This window comes from Pseudophryne corroboree, chromosome 7, assembly GCF_028390025.1.
Source record: "Pseudophryne corroboree isolate aPseCor3 chromosome 7, aPseCor3.hap2, whole genome shotgun sequence".
Taxonomy (NCBI): Eukaryota; Metazoa; Chordata; class Amphibia; order Anura; family Myobatrachidae; genus Pseudophryne; species Pseudophryne corroboree.
Window position 1 is genome coordinate 375,411,328 of NC_086450.1, and position 23,050 is coordinate 375,434,377.

Here is a 23,050-nt window from a genome sequence, read left to right on the forward strand (position 1 = left end):
TAATGCAATAGAGGACACAAAGACATTTCAATGTTCCTGTGAATTATGGTCAGCAATAATCTTTGTAATAGTATCAGAATGACTAAGGGAGAAGAATTACTTCTGGAAAGCTTTCTGTACATAGTTTGTTGATATTTATTATGGACCCAATATCTACAAATGTATTATAGTCATACACCTATGGGGGTAATTCAGAGCTGATCGCTAGGCTGCTAAAATTGTTGTCCTGCGATCAGACAGTCGCCGCCCAGGGAAAGTGTATTTTCGCCGTGCAAGTGTGCGATTGCATGTGTACGCTGAGCTGCTAAAAATTCCTCAGTCAGCGGACAGCTGCAAAACCATTCTCACCTCACTCACCATGAATGCTTTTTCTACTGTGTGCAGTCTCTGCGCAGGCCAAGACTTACTCCTACAGTGCGATGACATCAGGCTGATCAGGTCCGGAGCTGACGTCACACACTCTCCCTGAGAAACCTTGGGAACGCCTGCGTTTTCCCTGACACTCCCAGAAAACGGCCTCTTCCTGTTAATCAGCATGCGAATGGCTGTGCGATTGGAATTTTCACACCAGCCTGTCACTGACCGGCGATGCCTGTTGTTGTTTGCCGACACGTGTACGTATTGCGGTGCATATACGCATGCGCAGTCTATTGCTGATCGCCTGCAGTCTGCGAAAACGCACAGCAGCGATCAGCTCAGAATCGGGCCTTATAGCTTATAAATTTGGATGCAAACTTTTACATTGAGCCAGCCTATTGTCTTACCCTCTCCTGTCCCTCCTACATCTCCAACCTCCTCTCCCTCGTTACCCCTTCCTGCCCTCTCTGGTCACCTACTGACCACCCTCCTCTGCTGCCCACTGATTGCCACCACTTACTCCTGCCTTCAGGACGTCTCCCGCGCTGTCCCAAACCTATAAAACAGTCTCTCACTCTATCAAACCCTCCCCCAATGTCCGTTGATTCAAACATTACCTAAGGCCTCACATAATCTATTCCATACTTGACAACATTCTGGCTGCCCCCTGAGGAAGGGGGCAGCCATGTTGGTACACCAGGGGGTGTGCCGATGGAGTAGTGTGGCATAGGTGGGCGGTGCAGGGGGCATGACAGCACAATTGCATGATCGTGGCCTTGCTCCTGCTTTACAATGCCGAGATTACCAGCACTGTAAAGCGGGGGCGTGGCTACGATGACACAATTCAGCGTGAATCGCGTGAGTGGCTGTCAGAACCGTCCATTTTACACAGGAAGTGGCCTGCACGGAGTGGACAGGATGCTGGATTGGAAGACTTGAATGCTCTACCAGGTGGCCAGGACCAGAACCCAAGATTCAGGAGCCCCATTCCGGAGGAGTAGGCAAGTATGTTATTCTACCAATTTATATTTAACCAAAATCTTTCTTCCTTCCTCTCCATTTACAATGTGGGCCCTAACAATCAGAGCCCTCCCTCATCTTGTGTCAACCCCTCACTTTATGTTATATCTAAGCTGATGGGTATATGTAATTATACTTAAATGTGTAATTACAGTATATATGTTGGTCACCGTGTTCTTCTGTTGCTTTGCTTACCCTGTTTTGAATAAATCCTCAGTGCGGAGCTGCCAAACTTTGTGGCGCCTTAGAAATAAATGCAGATAATAATATTGCAACTGGCCCTTATAGTATATTTGAGCACTGGCATTGTACTACAATGTAATTACAATATGTATGCGCTTTGAATTACAATAAAGCAATATAAACTCAGACTACCGATATTTGAGGGGTTTTCACCACAGTAAATAAAAGGTTTACTTACATCATTTTTATTAAAATATTTTAGGACTCCTTCCCTTTCTGAAAGCACAAATTTCCTGCTGAGAAACTGCCCATTGTCACGTCCCCTTTTCCACAGTAGTCCTTCTCGGTACCCTGCAAGAGAAAGGTAAAGCCATCCATATTGTGATCTATCATTCGCACAGTGGAATGCAGCGTTTGGTATCACACAGATACAGGTGTCCTGGCCAAGCAAATAGTCATGACGTGATTTCTACACGGTTAAGTCACATTATTATGACCACCCGCTAATAGCCATAGTGACCGCTGTGTGCAGCACGGGCACCAGCTAGACGGGGTGAACTGTCGTTTCAGTCATACGTCTGGTAGCCCCCAGGTTCATTTAGACGGTGAGCTGCTCCACTGTAGCGTGTCGGTCGGTCGGCCCTCAAGCACCTACATAGCCGACATTCACCTCTCACATCAATGGCACGTGGTGCTCCACAGTTTCCATGTTGATTATTTGCAATGGTGCTATTTGTCCAGTCACAATACACCTTCACCACAGCAGCACGCGAACAATTAACAAACTGCGCTCTATCAGAAATACTGTCACCCTTGGCCTGAAAGCCGATAATCATCACTTTTTGAAAATCAGATAAACCACCACTTTTACCCATGACAGCAACGAGTGATATGTGTGCAGGTGGCCTCTCGCACACCTTATATTCCCACCAAGCCAGTGCACGACATGCGACGTACTTCATGAGGTACTGTATGTGCTGCTGATGTCAAATGTAGGAGGTGGTCATAATAATGTGACTTTTTAAATCCATATATCCCAGTTTATAAGCTAATTTGTATCATACTTTTATTAATGTATCAACTATTTTGCTGACTTCTACTGGATACTTAAACATATAGTAAAGTGGTTCCTAACCCAAGTACTTGTGCGTTACACATTTCAGTTGACATATAAGAAGCACAGTTTAAATGGATTTGGACAAATAGTATTCTTGGCTCTAATATCCCCTTCCCGAATCACTACAATACAACATGGCAGGAAGCTATTACTATTGTTATTTCACCTATTGAATTCATTCCATGGATGACTCACCTCCTTAATGTCCTTACCTAATTATAGCTTCAGATAAACATTTATGGAATAAACATATCTATAAATGATGTTAGTGAATATACCATCACTACTTCCTGTGTTAAAGGATTTCACTGTAACCGCTGTTACAGTAAAGAACCCTTTTTATGCCCATGGCAACACTGACTTCCATCCATTAGCAATTCATTACCCATGAAATGTTTGTACTGACCATGAATAATATTTACGCACATTAGTTGGGGTCAACATTAAGAGGTTTCCCAAGTAAACATTACATTTACTTTTTCTAAATTCTCAATATAATTTAACCCCTTATTAGTGAGACCGCCAGCTTCTGAACACTCTTCTCCTTAATTATTACTGTATTTTTATTTATATGGTGCCACACAGCCTCTGCATTATCAAATATACAGCAAAGAGCAAAGGCACAAAATGATACGGATAATAATATAACTACGTCTACATATATACCCGGTTACATAATTGCAGAGGCCAAATTACATGATTACACACACAGAGAACACAGAGGAGAGGTCACTGCTCACGATAGCTTACAATCAATATGGGCTATGAGTAGACACAAAGAGGGAGAGGGGGAGTGCAAAGGGTGGTCTTCAGATTGCTGGCTGTCGGGATCCCGGCGCACAGTATACCGGCGCCGGAATCCCGACACCCAGCATACCGACACCTTTTCTCCCTTTTGGGGGCATGTTTGAAAGCTGGAAGGCTGGAGGCAAGACTGTTTGCGCATGGGATGGTATTCCAGATGATCAGAGGCACAGAATAGAAGGAAAGAGTAGGTGGAGGGAGGAGAAGAGGAGGTGGTCGCTGGCAGAGTGAGGTGGGCAGAAAGACAATGAGGAGAAATGTAATGGTAATCAGGGGCCAGATTGATGTTTGCGTGGGTCACTACCAATAAAATTGGCAATGCTGGTGATGTTATTACAAAGTACAATGTGGAAATATAGTGCTCCAGTTCTCCTTACGCCACACAGAAACCACATTTTACATATGCTCTAGTGTGCACGCGTGTGCGCACACCGCAAAGGGCTTCAGACTGCGATCCAGTCTGGATTAGGCCCACTGTCCAGTGCTGATCTTGCAGGTCCTATTATCCACAGAAACTACAAGAATTCATTATAGCCTGCTGTGATATATTGCACTGTGCAATCTATTAGGCAGAAGAGTTGCATGGAAACCAGGGCCTACAGATCTGTTAAAGTGAATGGACAATACATTGGGTTGCGACTGGGAATTATCTATTGTTTTATTTGCTGTGGGGTAGATGAACCAAAGCTTCTAGAGTAGAGAAGTGGATAAGAGGGGACGTTGTCCATAACAAACAAAAAGATTCTAACTAGAATTCATAAAGTACATTCTACTTCGCCACTTGTCAACTTCAACTAACTTTAGAAACTTTTATACATCTCTCAGTTTCTTTTGGAACATTTCTGAAAAACAGCCTTTGAATCTTGTTCTTTTAAAATATATAAAGCATTAATCAGGGAGCTAATCACTGAGACCATGAGATTTTGGAGAGTGTGGCTTGTAATTGGTCTTCCTGTTCAGCATCCCTCTGCAGCCATTCACTGAGGCTCTGAGGCCATGAGATTATGGAGAGTGTGGCTTCTGAATAGAGATGAGTGGTCCGAATTTCCACTCCGAACATTAGGCATCTGAGTCCGCCCAAGCCTTAGCTCGGGTGTTCCCGCCAGAGTCAGATCCCATGTCGAGGCTGAACATCATCCTCCCGGCATCGTATTCTCGTGGGACTTGGATTCTATATAAGGCACAGCCAATTTACTGTGATGCACGCTGCGCTGTACTCTGCTGTTCATATAAGTGACTGAATAGAGGGACTGGCTGCTGTATGCTGCGCTATACTCTGCTGTACTGACTGTGCTGTATAAGTGTCTATGTTTATTGTTTGTACTGTTTGGTGCACTTTACCCTAGCGTGCTTTTTTCATGTGCATCTATAAGCTCTGTGACTCCACGTAGTTTGAACCAAGCTTCAAGATCAAGAAAGAAGAAAAAATATAGATCTAAGCTGTGGGCACAAATATAGATCTAAGATGTGGGCACCATTCTATAATCCAAGTCTCCTGCTTTGCGGAGCATTGGAGCAGTGGGTGAGCAGCAGAAGTATTTAGCACTTGCTCTGGGCATATATACACATCGGTTTCCTTTGACACTCTGTAGTGTATAGAATAAAATATTAAGAATTTATTTGAGAGAGTCTAAAAAAATGATCTTTCTATATCAAACACAGAGGCGTAACTCTGGGAGGCAACAGAGTAATCTGCCGCCGGGCTCCTGCTCTGAAGGGGGGCACCTCTCCTCCCATTCTGTGACACCATTGAATTAAGTTAATTGATAGCTGCCGCTGGCTTTTCAGTGGCTGACTTCCTCACGGGTCCCTGCACTTTACAAATCACACCCTTTTTATTATACCGTAGATACACATTTTACAAGTGTCTTAACCAGGATTAGAAACCACGACCTATTACACTGCAAGCAGACACCTTACTGATGAAGCTATTTGCTCCTGTATAGGAAATATGAGAATTCTAACTATATGAAGTTACTTCTCTGACAATTACACATAACTTCATAAAGTTACAATTCTCATGCTTCTTGTACAGGAGCAAATAGCTCCATCAGTAAAGTGTCTGCTGCAGGGTAACAGGTCATGGGTTCTAATCCTGGGTATGACTGCTAAGAAATAAGTGATTTAAAATAAAAGACAATGAAATGTATATATGCAGTATATAATTTTTTTTTCCACAATACTCCATAAACAAACAAACACACATATATATTTATCTTGCCTCCGGGCAATTGGGATGAACTTACGCCACTGATCAAACATAAGTCCTATAAATAACATGGCCAGAAAAAAGTTAAGTTACAGATCTCATAATAAATAAACACAGGGGTGAAGCGAGGGTGGCTCTGGGCGCCGGAAAGTTAGAAGGCGCGCCGCTCCCTCCACCCACTATACTGCAGGCTGCTGTACTGGCAGCCGCAGAGCAGGAGGAGGAGAAGCAGAGGGGGCGCACAGTGACTCGGATTTGGAGCTAGGGAACAGGGCAGGCAAGAGGCGACAGCAGGAGACACTGACAGCCGGCATGTGCCGGAGCTCTGCCGCCCTCTTTATATGTCTTACTGTCTGCTTGTAGCTGTGCAGCAGGGTTACATCTGTCCTGCTACACCACTCTCTGCCCCCGCTGCTGCAGCACCTCTTTCTGCCCCAGTTGCTGAAGCACATCTTTCTGCCTGGGCTGCTGCAGCACCCCTCTCTGACCTGGCTGCTACAGCACCTCTCTACATTGATGCTGCAGCACCTCTCTCTGCATTAGAAGCTGCAGAGTAACATGTATAAGCATCTCTACTGTGTGTAACAGGTATAAGGGGTACTACTGTGTTGTGTAAAGTGTATAAGGGGTACTACCGTGTTGTGTTATGTGAATAATGGACACTACTGTGGTGTAATGTGAATAACGGACACTACTGTGGTGTAATGTGAATAATGGACACTACTGTGGTGTAATGTGAATAACGGACACTACTGTGGTGTAATGTGAATAATGGACACTACTGTGGTGTAATGTGAATAACGGACACTACTGTGGTGCAATGTGAATAACGGACACTACTGTGGTGTAATGTGAATAATGGACACTACTGTGGTGTAATGTGAATAATGGACACTACTGTGGTGTAATGTGAATAACGGACACTACTGTGGTGTAATATGAATAATGGACACTACTGTCAGGGCCATGGTGGTAATCAGACCCATGACCTCAGTGCTGTGAGGCAGTAATGCTAACCATTACACCATCCGTACTGCCAAACCACAGTAATCAGCGTAGATATCATATTTACTTTCTGAATGTTTTCAAACTGGACCTTATTTACTGTGTGGTCAGAGGGGAATTACAGGTGGGCACCAAACAAGAGAGACCCCATACAATATAGGGGGAAAGATGCATCAAGCATCCCGCCAATAATTGCTAGCATAAGAGAATTTACTAATGCCATCTGCTTGACTAAAATCACAAAGAACAGCTCTCCCGGTAAGAACCGTTCTTTGCAATGATAGGACTTCCGGGTTTGTGACCTGGAAATCAGATCTGTGCATCCGTAGGCTGACGCACGTGCCACAGGGGACGTTGGAATGGATCGGATTGGATCCCTCTCAGTGCCCATAGTCTTGTATTGGGTAATGACATCGAAAGATGACTTTTCTCACTGGCTCCAAGTTCCAGAATGAATCGCATTCCAGAACTTAGTGCATATGCAAAAAGCGACCAAACCTCTGAAAACTGCATTTTTTCCTGAGGTTTGACTGCAAAACAAGCTTTAACGCCCAGGACAGCTACAGAAAAACTGCTGAGGATGAGATACTGCAATGTAAATATGGAGTCTGAAATGCACTGTGGTATTATAGTACTGCTCTCGGCAGATGTACAGAGGGAGCAATGTGAAAACAGATGCTCAGCTACTGCTGTCCTGGATCAAAAGTCTCCAGTGTGAATCATTTGGTTTTCAAACAGCAAAGTATCCATTTCCCATTATCACTAAGGCTGCAAACTATTATTAAAACTTTGCCGTGGCCAGGGCTGGCGACAGGGGGATACAAGGGGGACCACTCTACCGGGCCCAAGTATATGCTGATAAGTACCCGGAAGGGATGTGAGCCGTCTTATCCAAATAGGGCAGCGAGCTTAGGTGGTGTGGCCACAGCTTCAGAGTGTCAGGAGCCTCTAACACACAGTGACTGTGCGGAGCGATTGTGCGTCTGCTCTTCCGGGTTCTGCTCTGTTGCAGGCAGTTACGGGACATGGCAGCAGCTCCGCTGGATAGGATTCCTGTGCCCTGCACTGGCCTCATCTGGTAGGGTCTGCTGTGCGGTGTTCCGGTCTGGGGAGTGCAGCACAGGTGAGCCTCTCCCCGGGGTAAGATTGTTGAGGGGTTACAGGGCTTTGGGATGGGCTGGAGGAGCTGGGAATGGAACATGGAGTCATTGGGGAGAGACAGACTATGGGGTGTGCGGGAGAAGGAGAGAGGGAGACGCAGACTGTGGTGTGTGTGGGGGAGGAAGGATATACATATTCATATATTTGTATAAATAAATATCTCTCTCTCTCTCTATATATACATATATACATATATATATATATATATATATACACACACACACACACACACACACAAACACAAAGATCTGAGGGCGCTATAAAATAGTACTGTTCATACTGTTAATTCATATGATCATAAAAACAATTTTAGTAAAACTCCACTGTTGTTTTTATTTTGCACATAAAATATACAAATGGCATCTGCACAGTTTCACAAAGATGAAATTCCAAGTCTTATCTGATTAATATTCTATTTTGAAGTAATTATTTATCAGCATGTACAGATCATACAGCATAAGATGTCGATAAGTGCCTGGAGAACCCAACACGTTTCGTCCCTTCTGGAACTTCCTCAGGGGTACAGTATTGGAAGCCCAATAAATTAAGGGAATCCTGGAGGAACATATACACCACTGTATATATCGATTAAAATAGGTGTAACACCAAAATCATTGTGACAGGTGACCACCTGGCTCAATTCCGTGTTATAAAGGAATACAGTCATGTCTCAGATTATGGTCTATTAGATGAACAGTCATAGGCACAAACCATGTTTGACCCTGAATTTATTGATGAATCGCAATCGGCTTCAAATGTTAATAGCCTCGCAGCTAATCTCCAATGGAGTCTATGTGATCCTCTCAAAGTTCAAGGTAACGCATATATAGATAGATAGATAGATAGATAGATAGATAGATAGATAGATAGATAGATAGATAGATAGATAGATAGATAGATAGATATTGATATATATATATATATGTCAACAAAGCATATATAGGGGGCGCTCCATAGTGCATAAAAGTTTTATTTTAAAAATAATACACAGGGTATTTTAAAACCAATAGTAAATATTCGTACCAGAAGGCAACCAGTGTGGGCTGGTTACCACGTGATTCAAGTAAGGGTGATCAATTGGAAAAGCAGGAGTCTGCTTGACGTACATGATCGTTGGTATCGCTGAGCAAGGAGTCGGGGACGTGTGTGATTCCTGCCCGAGAGCCTGGGGAGACCAGCCGTCGTCGGGTGGAGGTATCCGGTATGATCGCCTGACACTTGCTGCTGCTTTTCCAATTGATCACCCTTACTTGAATCACGTGGTAACCAGCCCACACTGGTTGCCTTCTGGTACGAATATTTACTATTGGTTTTAAAATACCCTGTGTATTATTTTTAAAATAAAACTTTTATGCACTATGGAGCGCCCCCTATATATGCTTTGTTGACAGATACTTTTTCTCCGGAGGAGTTCGGATTGTTGGAAGGGGAGCTGCGGTCCCACTATTATAACGAGGATCTAGTGCTTCTGGCAACATCCACATGAAGTTGCTGTGATTCAAATATATGGACACACGCCTAGTGTATCTTTACACATATCTTATATTTTCTCTGTAAGGCAATAATCAGCGCTATATCATATTTGTCTGTATATATATATATATATATATATATACACAGTTTCTTATATAGCGCAAATTCTGTTGCGCTTTAATTAAAAAAAAAAATTATATATATATATATATATATATATATATATCTCATCTAAGGGGGTCCCAGAGATATAACTGTACAGGGCCCCAAGATTTGAGTTGCCGGCCGTGGCAGAATGGAAATGGAAGCCAAGTTCATAGTTCCACTTTCTTGGAAAATTAAAAGGTTTAAAAATATAAAAGTAATTGTAAAAAATAGTAATTTTATTGCTGGAGGTCTCATTTATTAGGTGATAAATAGCTTCCCCAATGATACTATACCACCAGCAGTATCCTTTCATAAATTGCAAATAACCGCTATCGTCAGGGAAAACAGAAGTTCTTAACTAGATCCCTATTGTCCTAAATGTATATAATCACTCAGACATACAAAAACAACATTTTAAAAAATGAAGTGGGTCACCTAAATCAATTGGGACACTGTGGTAAGCACAGTTTGGGTTCGTGTCACCATACCGACGGCGAGATCCCGGCTTTTATATGGCTGGCGGGGGAGGGGGTCGCCAGCGCAATGAGGCCCCTTGGGTGCTCACTGCACTCACCATGCAGAAGGGAATGTGACTGCTACAGAGTGCTAGGGTATTAGGCTGGGTACATATTTGATGATACATAGCCAATATAGCAGCAGATCGGACAATATATCGTTCACATCATCCAGTGTGTAAGCACTATATCGTTAACAAGGCGTGCTCCTGCGGGTCATTAACAATGTACAATATCTTTAGTTCTTGCCTTGAAATCTAAAGATATTGCACAAGACTGCATGCTCCTGGATGTGGCCTGGTGACGTCACTGACAGTAGTAAACGATATCATTGTGTATGACCAATATTGTTTACGGGGAAAATCATGCACAATATCACATCTGATGTACATTGGCAAGTGTGTGCTCAGCCTTAGGCAGCTTCTTTTCCTTTTGTCATATTTTCAGATGTCCTACCCATCGGAAATGAAGTACCATTAGGCCATGGGTCTTCAACCTGCGGCCCTCCAACTGCTGTGGAACTACACATCCCAGCATGCCCTGCCTCAGTCTTAGCATACCTTAATAGCAAAATTGTGGCAGGGCATGCTGGGATGTGTAGTTTCAGAGCAGCTGAAGGGCCACAGGTTGAAGACCCATGCATTAGGCCATATCTGCGTAGTGCCTACATCATACTTTCCCACTCTCCATGCAGTCCTCATGGCACCCCAACAGTCCAGGTTGTAGGGATATAGATAGTATAATCAAATTTAGTGAGGTACTATTTAAGTCACCTGTGCCTAAGCATGGATATCCTTAAAACCTGGACCGTTGGGGCACCTTGAGGAAAGCGTTTGGGAACCACTGCACTAGGGTTAATTCCATCAGAAGCCAAATAACCTACCAGTACATTATTGGAGTGTGGGAGAAACCCTATGCAAAAAAGGAGAGAACATACAAACACCACAACTAATATAACAAGAATATTCTGACATAAGAGGAGAAACACATATATATAGATACCATCCTTTTACCACTGTAACAGCCTAAATATTACTTTCTGGAATCAAAATGACTAAGTATCTGAATGTGTGTGTCAGAGGCAATAAAGGCAGTATTCCAGTGCCGTGTACACTGAGCTCACATTGGTATATCACTGATGGAACTTTGCACCTCCTACTACAGCATTGGGTATGGTATGCCAGCTGTCGGGATCCCGGCGGTCAGCATACCGACGCCAGTATGCGGCAGGATGGGCGAGCGCAACGAAGACCATTGCAGGCTCGGTGGCTTGCTGCATTTGCCACAGGTTCTATTCCCACTCTATGAGTGTTGTGGACACCCACGAGTGGGAATAGCCCTGTTAGCTGGGATTACGGCTGGCGGCATTGTCAGTGGCGGTGGTCGGGATTCCGGTGTCTGTATCCTGACTACCAGCAATGTAACTGCATCCCCCACTACATACTTCCTGCCAATAGTTCCAAGGGAATGTTACTGGCTTAAGTCTCATGAAATTGCCTTAGATCACCAGGTGACTGCCTTCAATGTGTGCAGGCAATGATAAAATCAGAACTATTCCCATTATGCAGAGAGTAAAGTCCAGTGTTTGTCTGACATGTTATTAGGTCTGTCTTGACCTTTATGCTGTGTGTACACATGCGACTTCTCCCCCACTTCCCTTATTTAGCTCTACCAAGGAGTGCTGGAGTTAGAATTATACAGACAAGGAGACAATGGGGTCTATGTATCAACAGTTTTTTTTGTTTTAAAAAATGAGATAAATTTAGATTTTTTTATACTTTTCGCATTTTTTAAGTATCGTCTGTATGTATGTTTTTCGATTTTATTTATCGGGGGTGGGGGGTTTTTGCAAAATTCTACTTTTCGCATTTTTTTTTTCTACTTTTCCAACCACTATTGAAAATGAATGGGAACCTTATGTATCATTGTAATATTGTGAAGTTTGTCTGAAACTTCTCATATCTTTTTTTCGCCAGCTTTTACTTGCGAGTTTAGCAATAGGCCATGATTGTTCTTGTAGTTCCACCTCTAAATTTACTTTTTTTTACAAAAAGAAAATGCTAAAAATATCTCCCTTTATCTAACTTATACTTATATATATTGAACTAGTCTAAAAAAGTACTAATATTTTCTATATGTTGTTTGCTTGAGATTTATATTATATACAGTACATATAAAAATTCTCTCATATATATATACACATATTATATATGTGTATGTATATTCCACCCATCATTTATATTATATATATATATATTATATATATATATATATATATATACACACACCTGTGAATGTGTGAGTGTGTGTGTGTGTGTGTGTGTGTGTGTGTGTGTGTGTGTGTGTGTGTGTGTGTGTATATATATATATATATATATATATATATATAGAGAGAGAGAGAGAGACAGAGAGAGAGATGTTTTGTTTGTGACACTCTTAATAGTTTAGTTAGAAGTAAATAGCACACACTACTGAAGGCCAGTGGAATTTCATCTTAGTATCTTAGTAACATGTTTATAACAGTCATTGGAATAACCAATCACATTGACTTTGTAAAAGTTCCCTCCTCTTTCAGTTTTCTGATGTGTCCCCATAGTAAAGTAGCTATTCTTTTCTGCTGTAGGTCAGGTATGGGCTGAATGCCACCAAGGAACTCACTGTGCATGTCGAGCTCTGAAATGGAGCATGCGCACTTCATTTCATTTTTTCAAAATGCAATAAAAAATGTGATTAAACGACCAAAAAGTAGAGCGATAATGATCACATTTTGGAGCTTTTATTGCAATCACATTTTCGATAAAAACAAAGATACATGTCGGGGGAAAAAACGATAGAAAACCCTAAAAATACCCGATAACTGACGATAAAAAAATATGAAAATGATCGCATTGTTGATACATAGACCCCAATATTTCTTTATTTGTTAACAGTTCATACTTGCCTACTCTCCTGGAATGGTTGGAAGGCTCCCGAACTTCCACCCACTCACACCCCCTTGCAAACGCTCATACACTACAAGTGGACGGGGTGATGACGCAACGCAATTTATGCTGAATAGCGTCATCGTAGTCCCACCTCCACTTTACAATGCCAGTAATATGAGTATTGTATAGGGAGGGGTGGGGCCGCAATGACACAATTGCACCTCCACGCCCCAGCACCGACCATCTATACCAAAGGCACTCCCCCTATTGTGCCAACCGGGCTGCCCCCTCCTGTTATGTTTGCAGCACACAAATATTCCACTGTGCTTTACAGAGAACACATCAGTCCCTGCTCCAGTTGAGCTTAAAATCTAAGTTCCCTATGACATGGATACCATAAGACACGGTTACATTTTTAAACCCACCAATATGTTTTTGTATTGTGGAAGGAAACCCATACAAACACTGGGAGAACATACAAGCTCATCTGAGGCGGCTCCACCGCAGGCGTGCACTCCCGGCGTGACTAGGCAATCCGTCCACCTTGTCACGCTGGGGAGTGCACAGAGACGCTCTCCCATTCACTAGAATGGGGCGCGTCTCCATCACGGGGGGTGGCTCCTTCTGTATACACAATACAAACACCTCATTAGAGCTGTCTCAAGCAGCAAAGTAAACAATTTTGCCCAAGTATTATAAACCGGTTGACAAAACTTGCTATTTACTAATACCCCTTTCACATCGCCAATGCTGGATCCCACCCGGGAATTGGAAACGAGTCCTTCCCGGGTGGGATCCGGCATTGGACGCTACTGCTGGCTTCTCCAACCCGGCAATATGCAGGGGGGAGGGCGGAGCTGGCAGCGGGGGCGAAGGCGGCGCTGGGAGATGAGATCATATCCACGCCGCTTCTCCCTGTTGTAGTGAATGGGTCCCGGGTCGCATCGACCGGGGAGCCCGTTTACGCCGCCACTGACCCGGTATTCAACCCGGGTATAACACTGCTTTATTCCCGGGTTGAACTGTCGGGCCAGGCGACCCAGGATTTCAGGTATGACGCTTTCACACCGCATGCTGACCTGTGTCGATCCGGCAATATGCCGAGTCGATAACGGGTTATTTGTGTGGTGAGAAAGGGATATAAATGTTGCAATGAATTAAAGTAATTTGGAGGTTGGTGAAATAATTGCCGATATGGCAGTAAAAATGACACGTTTCTCCTTAATCAGATATTAGAACTCGTTGTCTAATTTGTAATACGATAAGCAGAGCTGGAACATATGAATGACTGCTGATGGGAACAGCATATTTGCTCTATTTTATAAGATTAGCTTTTGAATATTCATAGTAAACTCCTGAAACTTAAATTAGCTCTGACTGGAAGGAGACGGAACAGCAGAAGTCATGACCAGAAAATCACTCACCAAGTCATTAAAAGTGAAGGAACGCTACTAATATTAATTCATGTTAATTAAAGCATGAAGAACATGATTCAAAGTACAATGTAAATTGCACAAGGAGGTTCCAGTATTCAAGTACTCCCCTGTGGGACAGGACAGGCAGCAGGAGTGTATGATAAGTGTGTGCAGTGGAGCAGTGTAATTAGATCCAGGGGAGAAGCATGTGACTACAACATGATGATGAGGTGAGAGGAGAAGGAGTAAAAGGAGATGGAGGGGATAGTTAGGATACGTACAGGGAACTTAAAGTGCATACACGTCGATGATCGCTGACATCGCTGGGCTGAAAATCACTCAGTGCATACTGATGTCAGTGGGGGTGAACAGCTTTCCATAAGCAGGACGGTATGGAAAACCATCCACCCCGCCGTTCATATGCTGGTGGTACCAGCAGATGAACAGCTGCCGCCAGCAATGAAGCGGTTGTGCGCATCAGCGCTCACCTCTCATCGCTGGGGCATACACACTGGGCGGTTTTGAGCTGAAAGCTCAGAACACCCAGTGTGTATGGGACTTAAGGGCCGTACTGACTGGGAGATTTCCCCAGAGATGTGTGCTGAGCGATCTAGCATAGACTGCTCAGCACACATCTCTCCCCCCGCTCAGCACAGCGCGATGTGCTGAGCGAGGGGAGGGACGGACACGGGGGGCCGCTCATTTCACCCAGTGGTGAAATGAGCGACCTGCTAGGTTGTGCCTGCATGTAGGCCAATCTAGCACCAGCGATAGCAATGCGCAGGACACCGCATCGCTGTCGCCGGCACCCCCCCACACGGAGCGATGTTCAGCTAACTTTTAAGCAATCTAGTCAGATTGCATAGAAATTAGCTGGACATCGCTCCGTGTGTACCCCCTTTAAGAAACTTTAGGAAGTTTGACAAATTATTGCTCTTATAAATGTGATGTATTCATTGCATCTGCAGCAGTGTTGTAGAGGACCTCTATGATTTTATTATCCGCTTGTTGCAAATTCAAATGTCTGCCTGCCTTATATTAGTATGAGGCCATTGGCCTCTCTTAGCGGAAAGAATAGAATGTGTAAATATGTAAGACCTGTGTTGTTTTGGGGATGGCATAACCAGGGCAGTCGAGAGCCGGGCTGGGCCCAGGTACTTTTCAAGGGGCGTGGCCTAATCACAGGAGGTGTGGTTATGTACCCTTAGAAAAAAATACTGAAAAAATTGTATTTTAAGCACCTCCATGGCCACCCTGCAGCCCAGTACACAGCAGAGTGTGCTGGGCTGAGGAGAAGAGGTAAGGGGGAGGGGGCCTGGGACCCTACTAGACCCTCACTGGGCCCCTCCATCAGACCTGGGCCCGGGTAATTTGACCCCCCCCCCTTCCCCCCACCACCCCTCTCTCGACACCACTGGGCATAACATATGCACCATCCCGACATATAACGGAATTACAGCTGCAGGTAAGAAAGCAATCTGGATGAGGACGGTGAGATAGACCTTCATGCTTACTTAAAGGGCCACAGCACCCAAATTATAAGATGCCTTGTATAATCGCCTGCTAGTAACATAAAGCCAAACTGTACACAGGTCCTAAGATCTTATCTTTTGCATATAAACTGGGTGTGTGGCAAGAATAAACAGTTTCAAACTTCTCAAGGTAGCAGTGTGTCTGGGACACGTGCAAAGGCCAGTATTGTATTTCAACCCAGGATTTTGGTATGTCTGAAAGGCCCAGACCCTGCAATTGACCAGGGTTTTTCTCAGGACTTAAGTCCCCGGTAGACAACCCGGCTTAGTTCTGAATGGTGTGACCCGGGAATTTACTCCCAGGTCGCACCTAGATGCCTCCTGATTGGCGTTGGACTGCCTGGAAGGGACGGGGCTGCCTGGAGGGGGCAGGGGTGCATGGAAAGGGGCGTGCACCGGCTGCTGCAGTCCGTGTGCAGTGAGTAGTAGAAGCAGTCGGCGCCGCCAAACAACAGAGAGGAGGCCTGGTGTGGTGAGGTCTGGTGGCTGGTGTGTGACGTGAGTGTGTATGTATGATTTTTGCATGTGTGTGTATATGACATGTATGTGTGTGTTTAAGTGTGACATGTGTATGTGTAAGACATGTATGAGTGTGTGTGTACTCTGTAACTGTGATGTCAGTCCTCTCAATGGAATCAGTCCGTAATCCCGCTGGACGGGATCCCGGCGGTCGAAATACCGACGCCGGAATCCCGACCACACAATCCCGACAGGGGTGGCGAGCGGAACGCAGCTCCTTGCGGGCTCGCTTCGCTCGCCACGCTGCGGGCACATTATTATATTCTCCCTCTATGGGTGTCGTGGACACCCACGGAGGAAGAATATGTCGGGATTATGGCGGTCAGGATTCCGGCGTCGGGATTTCGACCGCCGGGATCCCGTCCAGCGGGATGTTGACCGCATCCCCTCTCAATTGTCCTTCTCCGGTATTTAATTCTGCAGAGAACATAAGTCTGTGTGTATTTCTTTGCACTATGGGGGTCATTCCGAGTTGTTCGCTCGTTGCCGATTTTCGCAACGGAGCGATTAAGGCAAAAATGCGCATGGTACGCAGTGCGCATGCACTAAGTATTTTAGCACAAAACTTAGTAGATTTACTCACGTCCGAACAAAGAATTTTCATCGTTGAAGTGATCGGAGTGTGATTGACAGGAAGTGGGTGTTTCTGGGCGGAAACTGACCGTTTTCTGGGAGTGTGCGGAAAAACGCAGGCGTGTCAGGATAAAACGCGGGAGTGGCTGGAGAAACGGGGGAGTGGCTGGCCGAACGCAGGGCGTGTTTGTGACGTCAAACCAGGAACGAAACGGGCTGAGCTGATCGCAGTGTAGGAGTAAGTCTCGAGCTACTCAGAAACTGCTAAGAATTATTTAATCGCAATTCTGCTAATCTTTCGTTCGCTATTCTGCTAAGCTAAGATACACTCCCAGAGGGCGGCGGCTTAGCGTGTGCAATGCTGCTAAAAGCAGCTAGCGAGCGAACAACTCGGAATGAGGGCCCATCTGCAGTGCAAAACTATAGACCGTCATCTGAACTGCATAAATCGTACTGTAAACAGCTATAACGAATCTGTTTGCAGATCTGCGCCATCCTGTTGTAACTAGTGGTAACGCTTTTGTTTCCCTCTATACGGTGCTACTTGGATTTGATTATATTCTCCTTTAGGAAAGTTGCAAAAGATTATAATAGGCTGAGTCACTCATTGAAATCCTATGTACTTTCTGCAAGTGATTTACAGTCAAAAGGGAAAATTTATGAATAATTCATTATGGGTGACCTCACCAATCAATACTCCCAGACGGGATATTAATCAAATGATCAATTCCTTTCCATGATAGGAATCGCTGCTGCTTCTTACCTCTGCACACACAGCGCGGGCACAACAGATCCTCTTCCATCCTCAGAGGAGGATATTTGTCTGATCCATGTGACCCGTCCTGTGCTGGGCAGACTTCTGAAGTTGTGGATTCTTTGAGATTACAGGACACACTGTGGGACTGTATCAGTAACCATGCAAAACAAACAGATATGGAGGGTGATTCAGGCCTGATCGCTGCTGTGCGTCTTCACGCAGCGGGCGATCAGCAATAGACTGCGCATGCGTATGCACTGCAATGCGCACGCACGATGGCCAACAACAACAGGCATCATCGGTCAGCGACAGGCTGGTGCGAAAAATCCAATCGCACAGCCATTCTCATGCTGATTCCCAAGCGTTTTCAGGGAGGGTGTGTGACGTCAGCTCTGGCCCCGATCAGCCCGTTCTGATCGCACTGTAGGAGTAAGTCCTGGCTGCGCACACACTGCATACACTGGTTAAAATCATTCACTGAGGGATTTTTAGCAGCTCGGCGTACACATGTGATTGCACACTTGCACGGCGAATACACACTCCCCTTGGGCGGCGACTATCTGATCGCAGGGCAACAATTAGAGTATAATCCAGGTACTTGGCAAAATAACAAAACGCAAAAACCCGTGCCAGCGGACTGAAAGGGGTCCCATGTTGACACATGAGACCCCTTTCCCCGAATGCAGAGACCTCTACGTGACAGCTGTCACTGAAAGGTCTCTTCAGCCAATCAGCGAGTGCAACGTCCTTGCACTCTGCTGATTGGCTCTGCGCGTCTGAGCTCAGACAGCGCATCGCAAAGCCTCTCCATTATATTCAATGGTGGGAACTTTGCGGCTAGCGGTGGGGTCACCCGCCGGTCAGCGGCTGACCGCGGGTAACCCCCCAGCTGACGGCAAAGTTCCCACCATTGAAATAATGGAGAGAGCTGTGCGATGCGCTGTCACAGCACAGACAGCGCACAGCCAATCAGGTGAGCGCCACGTAGTAGCGCTTCCTGATTGGCTGAAGGGACCTCAGTGACAGGAGTCACGTGGGGTCCCGGCACATTCGGGGAAAGGGGTCTCATGTGTCAATATGGGACCCCTTTCAGTCCGGCATGGTCGGGTATGCGGTTTGTTTTTTTAACAAGTACGTGGATTATACTCTGGACGTGGATTTATCTCTGGACGCTGGAAGGTGAGTATAATTTTTTCACAGGTACCCTCGGATCGTCGGAGACTGTGGCAGTCGGCGTGTCAACATAGGTAAGTATGTGTGTGTCGGCAGTGTGTAATAAAGTTGTACTTGTCACGGTGTGTGTGTCCTGTTTTTATATGGGTATTTTTTTTCCAGTAGTACTACAGGTACCAGCGGGCCCGTTTTTCTCCCGCATGCTGGTACTTGTGGTTCTCCAAGTACCAGCTTGCGGGGGAGGCTTGCTGGGACTTGTAGTACTACTGGAAAAAACAATATTCTGTCATTTTTCTCAAGGCTATCAGCCTCCCATCCGCAGCCCTTGGATGGGGGGGACAGCCTCGGGCTTCACCCCTGGCCCTTGGGTGGCTGGGGGGACCCTTGATTGAAGGGGTCCCCACTCCCCCAGGGTACCCCGGCCAGGGGTGACTAGTTGTTTATTTAATGCCACGGCTGCAGGGCGCTGTATAAAAGTGACCCCCCGGCTGTGGCATTATCTGTCCAGCTAGTGGAGCCCGATGCTGGTGTATAAAATACGGGGGACCCCTACTCTTTTTGTCCCCCGTATTTTTTGCACCAGCATCAGGCGCAGAGCCTGGTGCTGGTTTTAAAAATACGGGGGATCCCCTGTCAATTTTGTCCCCGCATTTTTAGAACCAGGACCAGCTCGAAGAGCCCGAGGCTGGTTATGCTTTGGAGGGGGGACCCCACGCCATTTTTTTCCGGGTTTTACCCGTTTTTTCCCGTTTTTTTTAATTTGCAGCAAAATCCGGCAAATCGGCCGTTTTTCGCCCGCGGGAATGTCAAATCCGTTTTTCATTGAATATGGTGAATTCCTGTCGAATTGTGTCGAATTAAAAAACGTCGATAATTTGCCGCGATTCGCCGTGAATTGCATATACCCCTATATCGTCCAACTGTAAAGAGTGATATTTGTTGGACTTAGCTGTTTCGGGATAGCGTCCTTTGCAAGCACAGTAGGTGTAGGCCACTGCAGTTGTCTCAGATTGCCCAGTTTGTCGACCACGCAGATAGAAACACTGTGATGTTAGAAGGTGCATACTAAATACTGACAGACCAAGCGGGCAGGTAGATAAAGATTGACATTAAACCTGCTGCCACCCAATCTAAATGTGTTGCCAAGCAGAGCTTTACTGGTGGCTTCGCTATACAGGTCCCAGCTCTCCGGTGGCTTTACTATAGAGGTCTTAGGTCCCTGGTGGCTCTACTATAGAGATCCTTGCTCTCTGGCTGCTGCACTATACAGGTCCCAGCTCCCTGGTGGCTCTACTATACAGATCCCAGCTCCCGGGTGGCTCTACTATACTGATCCCAGCTATTTGGTGTCATTTCTATATAGGTCCCAGCTCCCTGGTGTCTTTGCTTTACAGCTGCCAGCTCTCTGATGGCTTTCTATACAGGTGCCAGTCTCTGGTGGCTTCGCTATACAGATCTCAGCTCCCTGGAGTCTTTGCTATACAGCTGCCAGTTCTCTGGTGGCTTCACTATACAGATCCTAGGTATCTTGGTTCCAGTCTCTGGTGGTTACACTATACAGATCCCAGGTATTTGGTGGCTTCGCTATTCAGGTCCAAGCTCTCTGGTGGCTTCGCTTTGCTATACAGGTCCCAGCTCCCTAGTGGCTTTGCTATACATGTCCCAGCTCTCTGGTGGCCACCCAAATGAATTACATAACCCATGGGAGCTCTCATCATGCTGTAGATCAAGTATGGCTGTGCTGGGATGCCATCATAGACAGTGATGCACCCAGCACTCTGATTTCTGGATAACTGCGGACATTCACCAGTGCGGATTTAACTAATTTGTCTGAATGACCACCTTTGCCAGTTTTCCAGTGTTTGGGAGCAAATGGTCAATTGTCATTTGCTCCCACACATTACCGTATTTTTGTTCAAACTAGAAAAGATCGGACAGATAATCTAATAGTGTGTATCCAGATGTACATATACACAAACCAACCAACCAACCAACCAACCAACCAACCAACCAACCAACCAACGAGAATAGACTTGATAACAAATAAAACAGTTTTTCTTTTACACAGATTAAAGTGAAACAATTACAGTTTACGTCCATTTGTCCACAAGTAAAAAAAAATAATAATAATAAATTTTTTAGACTACTGTCCTTTAATAAATTTGGAGAATAAACATATGACTATGGTGGCCAATCCCGGGATCGGGATCGGCGGGATCCCGGGATTTAGGGCCAAAAACAGCCGGGATTCAATCCCGGGATTGGAAGCTCCAATCCCGGGAATTGAGGGATCAGCGATGAGCGTCCACAGGACGCTCAGACGCTGCCCAGCTTCCTCCTTCCGGCTCCCCCGGCGCAGCAAGAGGTCACGCAAAACAATGATTTCAGGTTTGCAGACCAGAACTGAGCCGTGGGTAAACTGCAAATGAATTTAATACTATATCGCCCAGTTATACTGTATTTGCTCCTCACTGCAACATTGTTAAGCAACATCACTGAGAAAACTGAAGCACAGTATCTTGAGGGGGAGACTTATCAAAGCTTGGAGAATGATAAAGAGGAAAGAGATAAGGCACCAACTAATCAGTCCCTAACAGTCAATTGTTTCAAACACTGCCTGTAAAATGTCAGAATCTGATTGGTTAGTACATTATCTCTCTCCGAGCTTTGATAAATCTCGCCCTTAGTACTTTAGTTTTAGTTTATTATTATAATCTCCACATAGGAAGGATTTAATGTCGAGTACACCAAATGAAAGTAAACAGTTAATCATTATTCTCTAAATATTCCATAGAGCTCTTTCCCTTAATCTGCTGACACTTTGAAGAACTGAGAACGAATTAGGCACTTTTGATCTCTTTGATGTGTTATAAGAATTTGCTCTTGCTTTAGCCACTAAAAGGGGGGTACTCACGGAGCGATCGCTGCTTAAAATCTAAGCAATCTGACTAGATTGCTTAGATTTTAAGCACGATCGCTCCGTGTGTAGCCCCCTCAGCGATAGCGATGCGCAGCCCCGCGCATCGCTATCGCTGCTGCTAGATTGGCCTGCATGCAGGCCAATCTAGCGGGTCGCTCACTTCACCCGCTGGGTGAAGTGAGCGGCCCCCCGTCTCCCCCCCGCACGCTCAGCACAGATCGCGCTGTGCTGAGCGCCGGGAGAGATGTGTGCTGAGCGGTTCGCTCAGCACACATCTCTCTGCCATCGGCCAGTGAGTACTGGCCTTAAGTCGATCGATAAAGATGTCCAGTACGTGTTTGTGATAGGCAGAGAGCCTCAAAGCCTGTAGGATGGCTAAAGGGGGGTACTCACGGAGCGATCGCTGATTAAAATCTAAGCAATCTGACTAGATTGCTTAGATTTTAAGCACGATCGCTCCGTGTGTAGCCCCCTCAGCGATAGCGATGCGCAGCCCCGCGCATCGCTATCGCTGCTGCTAGATTGGCCTGCATGCAGGCCAATCTAGCGGGTCGCTCACTTCACCCGCTGGGTGAAGTGAGCGGCCCCCCGTCTCCCCCCCGCACGCTCAGCACAGATCGCGCTGTGCTGAGCGCCGGGAGAGATGTGTGCTGAGCGGTTCGCTCAGCACACATCTCTCTGCCATCGGCCAGTGAGTACTGGCCTTAAGCCTGACGCAGCTGTTTCTGCAGATCCCAAATCTGCATCAACTTCTTGACCAGAGATTAGATACAAGGAACAGAAAACTGGTTAAAAACATTGTGAAAATTAGGAACTGCAGGTGTGCGAATAGATCCCAAATCTGCACTAGTGTTCCAAAGTTATGGGTCCGGCAGTCGGGATGCCGGAGGTCATGTGACTGACACCAGAATCCCGACACCACTTGGAATCCCGGCACTGGAACACCAACCATCAACATCCCGAAGGTAAGTATCAGGGCCACTGGGGAGGGAGGGTCAGCTATAGCCGTCACCCCCAGAGTCTTAGCCCTAGCCAACACCCCTGGAGTCTTAGCCCTAGCCACCAACCCCCGAATCTTAGACCTAGCCGTTACACTAGGCAGGTTACGGGACAGGGAGGGGTAAAATAAGTACCCTCTCCCCTGTTGGCATTCTCATTGTTGGGTTGCCAATGTTGGTCATGTAACCGCTGGCATCCTGACTGTTGCGAAGGTGTATCACAAACACAGGCCACTGTAGTTGGATGT

At 45.6% G+C, this 23,050-nt stretch overlaps 1 protein-coding gene across 1 annotated transcript in view; it reads right to left on the reverse strand.

Moving 5' to 3' along the window:
* The window catches only part of ADAP1 (ArfGAP with dual PH domains 1), a 316,145-nt gene that overhangs the window by 44,924 nt on the left and 248,171 nt on the right, over nucleotides 1–23,050 (reverse strand). Inside the window, exon 5 of the mRNA XM_063934529.1 lies at nucleotides 1,799–1,911. Coding sequence (XP_063790599.1) covers nucleotides 1,799–1,911 — 113 coding nt within the window. The remainder of the gene's footprint in view (nucleotides 1–1,798; nucleotides 1,912–23,050) is intronic.